The sequence below is a fragment of the Tympanuchus pallidicinctus genome, unplaced genomic scaffold (assembly GCF_026119805.1).
Source record: "Tympanuchus pallidicinctus isolate F22 unplaced genomic scaffold, pur_lepc_1.0 scaffold4, whole genome shotgun sequence".
Classification (NCBI taxonomy): Eukaryota; Metazoa; Chordata; class Aves; order Galliformes; family Phasianidae; genus Tympanuchus; species Tympanuchus pallidicinctus.
Genome location: NW_026294758.1, coordinates 23,911,823 through 23,924,843, shown reverse-complemented (window position 1 = coordinate 23,924,843; position 13,021 = coordinate 23,911,823). Strand labels below are relative to the sequence as shown.

Below are 13,021 nucleotides of genomic sequence, written 5' to 3'. Positions count from 1 at the left end.
TTCCATTAGGTGGGCAGATCAACTTCTGTCTATTTGGAAAAAGGTCTGACACTCTTTTCCTACTGCTCCATCACTTTTGTTGTCATTGCACAATGCTGAAGCCTATTCCCTTCTTTTGTTCTGGCATTCATGTATGAGACTTAAAAAAATGATAATAGGCAACTCATGGCCTTTGAGAGCTACAAAATGGGTGATTTTGCAAACAATCGAACATACATCACTGCTTCTTCATTAATTTGAATTTATTTCTGTGAGATGACAATTGAGCACTAGGAATCATTGTGGAACTTTATGGAGGAGATTTTTATGGGAGATTTTTTTTCTGGAGATGAGCAACTTGCATGTGGTGGATATAAACATGAGGGATGAGAGTGATCCCTTCCTGAAGGGAAGCCATCCAAACCTGGACAGGCTAGAGAAGTGGGCCCATGAAAACCTTGTGAGGTTCAGTAAGGCCAAGTGCAGGGTACTGCACTTGGGTCGGGGCAATCCCAGGTATTTATACTAACTATAAGAAGAACTCTTTGAGAGCAGCCCTGTGGAGAAGGACTTGAGGGTCCTGATAGATGAGAAGCAGGACATGAGCTAGCAGTCTGTGCTTGCAGCCTGGAAAGCCAACTCTGCATTAAAAGAGGAGTGGACAGCAGGGAGAGGGAGGTAATTGTCCCCCTCAGCACTTGTGTCCAGGCCTGGGGCCCCCAGCACACAAAGACAAAGAGCTCTTGGAATGGGTCCAAAGGAGGGCCACTAAGATGATCAGAGAGCTGGAGCACCTCTCTGTGAAGAAAGATTGAGCGAACTGCGCTTGTTTAGCTTGGAGAAGGCTCTCGGGAGACCTCATTGTGGCCTTCAAGTACTTGAAGGGAGCTTATAAACAGGAGGGAGTATGGCTGTTTATGAGGGTGGATAGCGATAGGACAGGGGACAATGGTTTTAAACTGAGACACAAGAGGTTTAAGTTAGATATTAGGAGGAAATTTTTCACAGAGAGGGTGGTGACACACTGGAACAAGTTGCCCAAGGAGGTTATGGATGCCCCATCTCTGGAGGCATTCAAGGCCAGGCTGGATGTGGCTCTAGCCAGTCCCCATAGCAGGGGGGTTGAAACTAGATGATCATTGTGGTCCTTTCAACCCAGGCCATTCTATGATTCTATGATTCTCCCGGCACCGCACTCGTGTCATTCAGGAGCACATCTGGGGCAGACACGGAACAGGATGCTCCCGCCGCTGCCGTCCTCGGGCGACTCGCAGCCACGCCCGCCGAACAGCCGATGCGCCGCGGACTCCCGATGTCTGACCGGGGCCCAGCCGTTGGGGGGCGCCGGGGTCCGGCGGGGCATTGGAGTCCGGGCCCATCGACGGGGCTACGGTGCGGGGCAGCTCAGTGGAGACCTAAAAAAATCGTTTCCTTCCGGAGCGACGATGGCGGGGCTGTAACTTCTCCGGTTCGGACTGGGCATCGGCGTCCTCCGGAGTGAGGCGCTCGGAAACCGCGGAGGAATGTAGCGGAGCGGCAAGCGAGGGCCGCTGCCGTGTGGAGGAGGCTGAGCGGTAGGAGGGGCGGGGAGGGACCAGCCGCGGCAGTGACAAGGTGCCAGCGAAGCCGAGGGGACGCTGCTAGGGCTCCACCGCCCACGTCGCCGCCCGCCCGGAGAAGTTTGCCTCGGGAGCAGTGCAACCGCCGGGGCCACCGCGGCCGGGCAGGGGAGCCGCGTCCGAAGCCGCCGCACCCGGAGCCGCGGCGGGACGGGTGTCGCCTCCGGCGGGACGCGGCAGGGGGACGTCGCCCCGCCTGCGCCATGGCAGCACGCTCGCGGAGACCCTGGCTGAGCGTGGTTCTGGGGCTGGTGCTGGGCTTCACTGCCGCCTCCTGGCTCATCGCTCCCCGGGTGGCCGAGATGAGCGAGAAGAAGCGGCGCGGCGCCAGCCTCTGTTCCTACTACGGCCGCGCGGCGGGGCCGGGGGCTGCCGGGGGCGCCGGCGCGGCGGTCGAGCAGCCGGCGGCCGCGGCGGTACTGGGAGGCACGGGCGTGCGGAGCAGCCCATGGGAACTGCCGGCGGGAGAGGAAGGCACGGTGTTCAGCCCCGCCGCCGGCGGAGAAGCGGAGCAGGAGGAGGAGGAGGAAGGCGGCGAGAAGCGGAGCGGGCGGCCCGGCGGCAGCCGCAACGGGAGCGGTGACTGGGGAGGCGCGGCGGGCTGCGCCAAGCCTCGCAACTTCCTCTACGTTGGGGTAATGACGGCCCAGAAGTACCTGGGCAGCCGGGCGGTGGCGGCGCAGCGGACGTGGGCGCCCTCGGTGCCGGGCCGCGTGGAGTTCTTCTCCAGCCAGGGCTCGGCCGCGCCCCCAGGGCTGCCCCTGCTGCCTGTCGTCGCCCTGCCCGGCGTGGACGACTCCTACCCGCCGCAGAAGAAGTCTTTCATGATGATCAAGTACATGCACGACCACTACCTGGACAAGTACGAGTGGTTCATGCGGGCGGACGACGATGTCTACATTAAAGGTGACCGCGGGTGTCCCGATAGTTGGAGGGAGGCAGGGGAGCACTGGACGCTTCGCGGAAAGAGGCCGTCCCGTCCCACCCGGCAGCGCCCACCGCGGGGGCTGTGGTCTGGCGCTCCTCGGAGGCGGCGTCTTCAGTTACAGTGAGAATTCTCACGTGGCTGAGTAGCACTGCAAGCCGAGCAGACCTCAAAGTCTACCTGTAAAGCTGCTGCTGCGCTTTGCAGCGCGTTCAGAAAGTATTGGCCCAGGTGCCGCGTGGGTGTTGTAACACCGTTAGTTAAGGACGTTCTGCAACCTTCTCCCTTTTGGTATGTGCTTGCCACTGCCTAAGGAAAAAAGTTGCTTTCTGATAACAAGAGAAAAACCACTGTTATTTGTTATTCCTAGGGATGTATGGCCAAATGGCAGAGGCAGGAGTCTGGGTTATGAGCGTGGTACAAACTGTAGAAATTTAACTTGAGGTAACTGCACTATTTGTCGCTTGGTTTGTCTGAGTCATTTAATAGGTTCCTTACTTGTCAGCTGTCATTCATCCCTGAACTGTTTACACACCACACCTACATGGATTTGGTTGCAGGAGTAAAAGCTGACACTGTTGTCTTTGGGCTTAGTTCTGAGTTGTAGTTAACCTGTCTTTAATCGGGTGCAAGTTAAACCTGTGTGCCAACTTTAAATTTCAGGTAAATGCTGAATTACATTTCTTGCAAAAAATTGGTAAGCCATTTAAAAGAAAATGCTGGATTTTTGCCATGTTCCAAGGGGAAGAACAGGAAATTATTCTGTATCAAAGGTTTCTTCTAATTTAGGCTTGAGCTCATCTTTTCCAAAATCAATCTCATTAGAAATAATACTTGACGTTTTTCCTCAGTGTCTCTTCCTCCTCAGCTTAGAACTATATTGACAAATTGTCTCACATTAGAGTTTTAAACTACTGAGGGAATGATTTCCATGTGTTGGCTGAATAGTGTAAGGCTTTGATTATGTTCTCTCTTCAGGCTACATGAAAGTGCCATTGAAATATTAATTGAGGATATTCATTTTAAAAAACAGTCTGAGACATATGAATTTGCCCAAGGATACTACACTGGAGGTAATTTCCTATGATAGTCTAAGGTGTCTGTTAGATTGCAGAGAACAAGCTTGAGATGCAGGAAAACAGATGTCTGACTAAGTAGACAGATAACAGTGGTTTTTTATTTTTTCAGGTGAAAAATTGGAGGAGTTTCTTCGCTCGCTGAACAGCAGTGAGCCTCTGTATTTGGGACAGACTGGTCTGGGTAACATTGAAGAACTTGGGAAGCTGGGACTTGAGCCTGGAGAGAATTTCTGCATGGGAGGGCCAGGAATGATATTCAGCCGGGAGGTTCTGAGGAGGATGGTGCCACACATAGGTGAATGCCTTCGTGAGATGTACACCACTCACGAGGACGTGGAGGTGGGCAGGTGCGTCCGAAGATTTGGAGGAACGCAGTGTGTTTGGTCCTATGAGGTAAGTAAAAGGATTTGTCCCACAGGGTTGTTTATTTACAGAGTTTTGCATCTTGCAGAGTATCTGCCATCTCTTTCCACTATAATTAGGTTTTGAAAAATGCATTAGAATGTAAACTGCAGACTGCAAGGAAAAGTGGTAGGAAAACATTCATAGCACGTGGCTGCAACCATCTACTATTTCTACCTGTACTTTCTAGTTTTCATTTAGTGATGGTTACTGTAGCTTATATCTGTGAGCAGCCATGTTGTAAGTATTGCTATCTGGTAAGTTGCTAAAGCATTACCTGTAGGTTTTCTATAAATAATCCTTGGCAGGGTGCTGCTCCATTTGATGTATAATGTTGAAGTTGGACCCTTTCAGAAATCATTTCTATATAAGCATCTGGCATATCATATTTTTCTACGGCACAGATTCATAAAATATACTGTAGTATTTGAAGAGGAATTGCCTGTATTTTCTTAATTATTCGGATGCATTTGAATAGAAATCCTGATGGACAAATGTAGAAATTGGGACTAATTTTTTCCTTATACAGACATGAAATTTGTTATATTGCCTGTGTCCCTGATACACTTTCAACAGTATTTTACTTAGTGAACGTATTTTACTCAGTGTTTAAATTTATGACAGATACATACAGCATAACAAATCTTAGTATGCTTAGATCCTTCTGGGAAAAAATGACTTCATTCAGTAGCAACATTTTCTGAAGTAATAAAGATGTGTTGCAGCTCCAAAAAAGTTTGTTTGCGGTGCTGAGACTAGGAATCAGGGCTATTTCATTAAAAAACATTGTGGTTAATGGCAACATCATCTTTGCAGATTGAAATAGACTGAGTGTGCAGCTGACAGGAAGAGTAACAGTGTTAGCATAAAATTTTAGTTATTTTGACTGGTTCTTTAATATTAATCTTTGCTTGTCCTTGTGACGTTACCTCATAAAGCAGAAAAATCATTTAAATGGGCCACTGAAAGAGGTTATATGTTATTAAAGACAAAAAGTCAAGAAAAATAATTGTTTTTCTGCATTGATTTTTTTTTTTTTTTTCTGAAAGGCCTGGAAAAAGGTGTCTATTTAAAAATGGGTTTGGTAGGCTGCACTGAATGAATGGTGAGAGAACTGTAAATCTTAAATTGCTAATATGGATTTAGGAGGTGGAAATCTTATCTCTTATTCCACTATAGAAATGTATTTTTAAAGACTACTTCAACAAGTAGTTTGAATTAAAATGTGATAAAATACACCAGCTGCACTGCTAGAGCAGGGAACGTATTTATTGTGCAGGTGACGATTAATATTTACTAGTAGTTCTTAGTCAGACTTTTAAGCACTGGTAGCTTAATTCTATATTTTGATGTATTTGGACTTTGCTTGTGAAAGTTCATTTTAAAATTCTTAATTCTTAAATGCCTGCTTATTTATATCAGAATTCTAATTCTAGCCTGACAGTAGTATCTTGTTTTTTTTTTCCTTTTTTCTTTTTTCTGTTTTGTCATCTTGGGAAGAAAAGTGATGATAACTTGCTTATAATTTACTACTGAATGTAAGTGGGATAGAGCAAAATATGAGTTTGCTTTTTTTCTGTTTTGGAGACTTGTGTCTAGGATGGACTGCAAAGCGTGTTTCACATTTGTCTTGAAGGGGTTTTGTACTGAAATAATGAACTTAGTCCTGCTGGGCTGCAAGGTTTTTATGAACATCACTACCTTTAGGGAGATTTTGAGGTTTGAATGTATAGCTGAAAACTAATGTGAACTGGGAACAATTCCATTCAGGTTTGTAGGAATAGAAAACCTCCAGAATAAAGTTGAATCTGTGTGACATAATTTTGTTACTGGATTTATTCTCTAGGAACGGGAACTGAAAGTCTTTTTTGTTGTTGAAGATGAAGGAAGTTGAAGAACTTATGAGAAAACGTGATGTGCTTGATCTTTGCCGGGTGCCTCTGGTGGTGTAGGTGAACCTGACTGCCACTCAGGCTTTGTTTTGTTCCTGTGTAGAGGTACAGCCAGAATGTTGTACTTGCCTGTGTGCCTATATTGATTTACACTTACACTGGCTGGCAAGGAAAGGTCTACAGTGTTATTTTAAGAGTGTTTTTCTCCATCAGAAAGAACAGGAAAAGAAGAGGTATATGAACCTGCAATAACTGTTGCTTAGAGAGTAATTTTCTGGACTTTAATCCTTCTTGTGCCCAGTAGGAAGCCAGGGCTGAGAACCTATCTCCCACATGCCAAGTAAGTTATGGCTGAGGTGATCTGTCTCTCTGTCTCTGCTGACAGCACTCTTCCTCTTTAAATCACAAGTTAGTCACTGGATTGTTGAGAAAGCTAGTCTAATAGCAGAATTTTTGAGGCACCTTGGGTGGAGCAGATGAGAAACAAGCCTGCCTTGGGGCTGCTGTTTGTCAAATGGCCACAGTCAGCATTAAAGGTGGCTGTTGCTGGTGTGCACTGGCTGCCCAGTACAGGTGTTCTGCTTCGCCTGCCATGCTCTGCATGCCTGTGGTGAACTGGATGGAGTGAGGGTGAACCGTCCAAATCTATGTCCCTGTGTGACAGAGAGACAAAGGGCCGATGGTGTTTGGGAGTGTCTGGGAGAACAGCATTAGGCAGGTCAGGAGTAACAGCTGAGCTATAGCAGCAGTGCAGTGCCCCAGCATGGGCGGGAGAGACTGATGGAGCCCTGTGTTGTGCTCAGATAGTTTTCTTCTTGCTTTTTGCAGGAAATCCATCTTTGTTCAGATGCAGTTTTCAATTACGTCTTAACTTATTGTCCAGTTTTGGCAATGCTATAGTGATTAAGGTGTGATTAAAACTGGCACATTTGCAAAAAATGCCTCTCTAAAAAGTCTCAAGAGATTTTTCTTTTTCAGCTTTAGCATCTTCTGCTTTCCCAGATCAATAATAATAGACATTAAATAGGATCTTTTGTGTTCTCAGAGTCCATATTTCAAGCGACCAACTATCCTCCACTAACTTTGAAGCCTAGAAGAGCTTTGCAGTGGATGAAGAGGGTAGCTTGGCGTTAATGATTCACACTTTGTTTTGTTCTTTGGAAAGTAGAGATACAGTTGAAAAACAGACATTGTGTTCCATGCTTTGCTTTTTATGAGGATCTATTTTGTAAAGGGCTATTATGTAAATGAAAAAAACCCAAAACTCGAGAAGGCCGATTGCTTTATTCTCATCCCTTCCTCTTTTCTTTTCTTTAAACTGATCTTTATGATGTTAAAAGATAGCTTTGTAATAAGTAATCTAAGTACATAACAAATCAGAAAAAGAGAAAATAAATAAGGTGACTAACAATTCTAACAGAAACCAAACATCTTCAGAATACAGATACTATCAGTGACCCAGGAGATTTTTTTTGTTTTCCAGAAATGGAAAGGTGAGAAATGCAACATAAAACTAATTAAGATTTTGAGACTTTTATTCTAATGCTAAGTTTGTAAGGGTTGTCTTTTTGTAGACTTCATTCTACTTTCTAAAGGAGAAAAAAGGCATTAAAACTACGTTCATAGAAATTGGCCTATACACTTTCAGTGTTTTGGTGATGCATGCTTTGATATTGAAAAAAAGTAATTTGACTGTACATACAAGCAATCCACATTAATGACTGCATGTATTTTCCCACTGTTTAATAGTCTCGTCTCATCAAGTTTTTTTTAAATTTTATTTTAAATAGAGGAACTCTTTAGTATCGTATTTGTTTTCTATTCCCAGTACTTACAGTAAGTATCCTGCAAAGATATCTCTTTATCAAATTGCTTGCCCTGGCACTGTGACTGTCTCTTGAGGTATAGGAATGCCTACTAATCATCTTCTGCTGGAAATACTTTCTTTAAATGCTGATTTTCCTTTCTTATGTATCATAATTTTTGGTGAGGGACTTATCTGTTTGTGTTTTGGTGGTCCTTTTTGGAGCCAGGGATTGGACTTGGTGATCCCTGTGAATCCCTTCCAGCTTGGGATATTCCATGACTCTCTGACTTTGTCTCTCTCTATTTTGAAGATGGTGGATAAAAGTGGAGCTTTCAGTTGAACACCATACAAGCATTAGGGGTGTATTTGTTTTTGGTGAAGATAGGATGGTGTTTTATTGTTAGGATACTGGCATGCTTAATTCTGAAGCAGAGATACGTAAGCAACTGTACTTGGGCTGAGCAGCTACATTAGATGTTTACTTAAATGCAACCATTATATTAAGAAGGCATAGAATAAGCTGTCAGTGATCCTAGAGAAAAAAATGTATGAAAGTGTGAATAATTAAGGTAGTAGCAGTGTCTGAGGTTGTGAAGAAAGGAATAGAATCACAGAATCACAGAATTGTAGGGGTTGGAAGGGACCTCCAGAGATCATCGAGTCCAACCCCCTGCCAAAGCAGGTTCCCTACAGCAGGTCGCACAGGTCAGCATCCAGGCAGGTCTTGAACATCTCCAGAGAAGGAGACTCCACCACCTCCCTGGGCAGCCTGTTCCAGTGCTCCGTCACCTCACTGTAAAGAAGTTCTTGCGCACATTTGTGCAGAACTTCCTGTGCTGCAATTTCCAGCCGTTTCCCCTTGTCCTGTCTCCACTCACCACTGAAAAGAGACTGGCCTCACCACTATGGCCCCCACACCTCAGATATTTGTAGACCTGGATCAGGTCCCCTCTCAGTCTTCTTTCTCAAGACTGAACAGACCCAGTTCATTCCAGCCTTTCTTCATAGGAGAGATGCTCCAGTCTTTTTTGTACTGGGGAGCACAAAAGAATAAATGATTTAGAATGATCACAGAGGCCTCCGAATGTGCTTTCTTTAACTATTTCTTATTTAAAGTTACCTTGGTACAGCAACATTAATGATAGATATCAAAATTGATTACTCGATATGGTTCTCACCGGATTAGAAGAGTGATTTGTATTTCCATACCATTTTAGTACAGTGTTTCATAGAATCACAGAATGGCCTGGATTGAAAAGGACCACAGTGATCGTCTAGTTCCAACCCCTCTGCTATGTACAGGGTTGCCAGCTACTAGGCCAGGCTGCCCAGAGCCACATCCAGCCTGGCCTTGAATGTCTCCAGGGATAGGGCATCCACAGCCTCCTTGGGCAACCTGTTCCAGTGCGTCACCACCCTCTGTGTGAAAAACTTCCTCCTAGTATCTAACCTAAACCTCTTGTGTCTCAGTTTAAAACCATTCCCCCTTTTCCTATCACTATCCACCCTCATAAACAACTGTTTCCCTTCATGTTTATACGCTCCCTTCAAGTACTTGAAGGCCACAATGTGGTCTCCCTGCAGCTTTCTTTTTTCCAAGGTTTCCTCAACCTTATTTCATAGGAGAGGTACTCCAGCCCTCTGATCATCTTAGTGGCCCTCCTTTGGACCCATTCCACGAGCTCTTTGTCTTTGTGTGCTGGGGGCCCCAGGCCTGGATGCCTCACAAGAGCTGAGTAGAAGGGGGCAATCACCTCCCTCTCCCTGTTGGTGGCCACTCCTCTTTTAATGCAGCCCAGAACACAGTTGGCCTTCCAGGCTGCAAGCACACAGTGCTGCTCATGTCCAGCTTCTTGTCCACCAGGAGCCCCAAGTCCTTCTCTGCAGGGCTGCTCTCAAGGAATCTTCTCCCAGTCTGTATAAACTTGGGATTACGCTGGCCCAAGTGCAGCAACTTGCTCTTGGCTTTGTTGAACCTCATTAGGTTCTCATGGGTTCACTTCTGCAGCCTGTCCAGATCCCTCTGGATGGCTTCCCTTCCGTCCAATATATTGGGTGCACTGCTTGGCTTTGTGTCATCTGCAAACTTGCTGAAGGCACACTGGAATCCATTGTCTGTCTTTGATCAAGTGTTTCTGTGTATACATGTTACCAGATTTATAAGAAGTCATTGAAGAGATACTGTTTCAGTAACTGTAGTGTTGAAATGACATTCTTCTGTCATTCCATGTGGTCCTCATTTGAGCCACGTGCTCCTATAGCACTGTGAGAAATCTACAGTCAACCATTCTTCCTGGGCAATTTGGAGCTCCCTCCTTTGAGTTCTTCTTGCCCCACATCATTCTACAATGGGAGTTTGGCTGGCAGTTGAAAAGGTTTGTGATGAGAAGGCAAAGATATTCCTAGAATTTTCATTTTCAAAATCTTTTTATTTCTTGTATTCTGATGTATAAACTTCCTTTCCACACTTGTAAGTTCTTTCATGTTTATGGTTTCTGACAAAGTGTTTTGCTTGACTGTATTACTTGAGCCTTTTTGCAGGTGAGTTATGTGTTGCAGACTGATTTAACTAAATTAAATGGTATAATGTTGCTCAAAGTGTGTGCAATATTTTCAAAGACTCTAACCAATCTGGTGGCCTTTTATGATGGAGTGACAGAATTGGTGGACAAAGGAAAGGCAACCAGTGTCATCTACCAGGACTTGAGCAAGGCCTTTGACATGGTCCCCCACCACATCCTTGTCTCCAAATTGGAGAGATGTGGACTTGATGGGTGGACCACTTGACGGGTAAGAAACTGGTTGAAAGACCAAAGACAGAGGGTGGTGATCAATGGCTCTATGTCCAGCTGGAGGCTGGTAACGAGCGGCATCCCCCACGGGTCTGTCTTTGGGACCTGTGCTCTTTAATGTCTTTATCAATGACATCGATGAGGGAATTGAGTGCACCCTCAGCAAGTTTGCTGATGACACCAAGCTGAGTGGTGCAGTTGACACAGTAGAAGGAAGGGATGCCATGCAGGGGGACCTGGAGAGGCTAGAAAGGTGGGTCCCAGTGAACCTGATGAGGTTCAACATGGCAAAGTGCAGAGTTTCACACTTGTGCCGAAGGAATCCCAGGCATCCATACAGACTGGAAGGAGCAGTCCTTGAGAGCAGCCCTGCAGAGAAAGACCTGGGGGTCCTGATGGATGAAAAACTTAGCATGAGCCAGCAGTGTGCTCTTGCAGCTTGGAAAGCAGATGGTATCAGAAGAGGGGTGGCCAGCAGGGACAGGGAGGTGATTGTCCCTCTCTATTCTGCTCTTGTGAGGCCCCATCTGGAGTACTGTGTCCTGGTCTGGAGCCCCCAGTACAAGAAAGACAGGGAGCTGTTGGAGAGGGCCACAAAGATGATCAGAGGGCTGAAGCACCTCCCTTACAAAGACAGGCTGAGTGAGCTGGGCTTGTTCAGCCTGCAGAAGAGAAGGCTGCAAGGTGTCCTGATAGCAGCATTCCAGTACCTAAAGAGAGCCTACAAGCAGGAGGGGAATCAACACTTTGAAAGGGTAGATAACAGCAGGACAGGGGAAAATGGTTTTAAGTTGAGGGAGGGAAGATTTAGATTGGATGTCAGGGGGAAGTTCTTTACAGAGAGAGTGGTGAGGTGCTGGAACAGGCTGCTCGCAGACGCTGTGGATGCCCCATCACTGGAGGTGTTCAAGGCCAGGTGAAATGGGGCTCTGGGCAGCCTGCTCTCATATTAAATGGGGAGGTTGGTGACCCTGCCTGTTGTGGTGTGTGTGGGATTGGAGTTTCATGATCCTTGAGGTCCCTTCCAACCTGGCCATTCTGTGATCCTGTGATACTGTAATAGGCAGAGGCACTATGTCCCTACTCCCTCTCAACTCCAGAATTGATGAGTTTTGTTACTTTTTCTAGACTTTTTTTTAATGTCTCTTTTTGTTTGTATTTAGAAAATCTCATGATAGCTTTATTCTGACTTCCCAGCTTCACATCCTTTGATGAGCTCAAAAGATGTGAGATTCTGCTAAAACAGAAATGGCTCAGAAAAAGAAACTGGAAGTTGTAAACAAGGAGAGTTTAACTGAAATAAGTACTAATTAAATGTACTTTTAGTCACTGGGGTGTTTTATATGAAAATATATATTTTGAGTTATTGTCCTTATGTGCTGTTATATTATATGTTTATTTAAATATTTCATATTGTGACATAAAATATTTTAAAAGTTAATTTGAAGTGTAGCAAGAACTGCTGACTTTCAATGTTTCTTGCTAGTTACGACTAATAGTTTAAGCTCAGGACTAGTCCACAAGTTAGTTGCTTTTTCAGTATATATTAGAAGCTGGACAGCAAATAAATGTTGTAAGAAATCTTTCAAAACATACATATACCTAGCAAACAAAGACCATCTTCAGCTGGAGGTATAATTTTAGGAAGTTCTGGGGGAGTAATAACATAGGCTTTGTGAATGCTGTTTTATGTATAATTTAGTCTTCAAACAAACCTAGGAAAGCAAAGGTTACCTTTACTTTTATTTTAGCTGAGTGCTTTGCAGTCACTTTCCACATTGCTTGAAGTTTTATCTTTAGTAAGATAACCCCTTTTGAATGTTAAAAAAGAGTTTAAGTCTCTTCTGGGATCCGTAAGTTTAAACAAGCAAGATAGGCTAAAGAAATATGGTATGTTCATGCCTGTAGTGCAGTGGAAGCTCCTTAAGACCTTCTAAGCTGTTCCAGGTATTTATTGCAACCTTACTCCTGTAAAGCTTAGGAATTTATCTTTCAGTTTTTCTTTACAGTTATATCAGTGCAATTCTGTTTTTTATGTACATGTATATGTTCTGGCTTCCAGATTCATTTTAGCTTTTTGGCTTTTCATTTTTCGTGACCATAGTGTGCCTGTTAGCATAAAAACTTTTCATCACCAAAGGGAACTTTCTTACCAGTGAACTGCTTGAAGTACACGACTTCTTATTTTTGATTATGGTAAACATCAGTGACTTTTTCAGTAACTTTATATTGGCTGTGCAAAAAATTTTCTGAAGTACACGAGTTTTAGTTATAGAAATCAGGGAATTTAACTAGAATAGATGTTAAGTGGTGACAAAACATTTTGTCAAATGAAACTTTTATTAAGCTTTTCTATTTTTTTAGGTTGTTAACTGTTTATTAAGTATAAACCTTTGAATAACAAATGAAAACAGATTTTAGTATTTTCTATTCTTTTTTTTTTTTTCTTTTTTTAATTTGTCTTCATGTGGAAAAAGAAGGGGGAAGCAAGGGGAAAATAATTGCACCTAACCAATTTCTGAAATG

General features: G+C 44.4%; 1 protein-coding gene across 1 annotated transcript in view; it reads left to right on the top strand.

Moving 5' to 3' along the window:
- The first annotated feature begins 1,536 nt into the window (after positions 1-1,536).
- The window catches only part of CHSY3 (chondroitin sulfate synthase 3), a 137,124-nt gene continuing 125,639 nt past the window's right edge, over positions 1,537-13,021 (top strand). The window contains exons 1-2 of the mRNA XM_052700997.1: positions 1,537-2,504; positions 3,712-3,995. Coding sequence (XP_052556957.1) covers positions 1,802-2,504; positions 3,712-3,995 — 987 coding nt within the window. The 5' untranslated portion in view covers positions 1,537-1,801. The remainder of the gene's footprint in view (positions 2,505-3,711; positions 3,996-13,021) is intronic.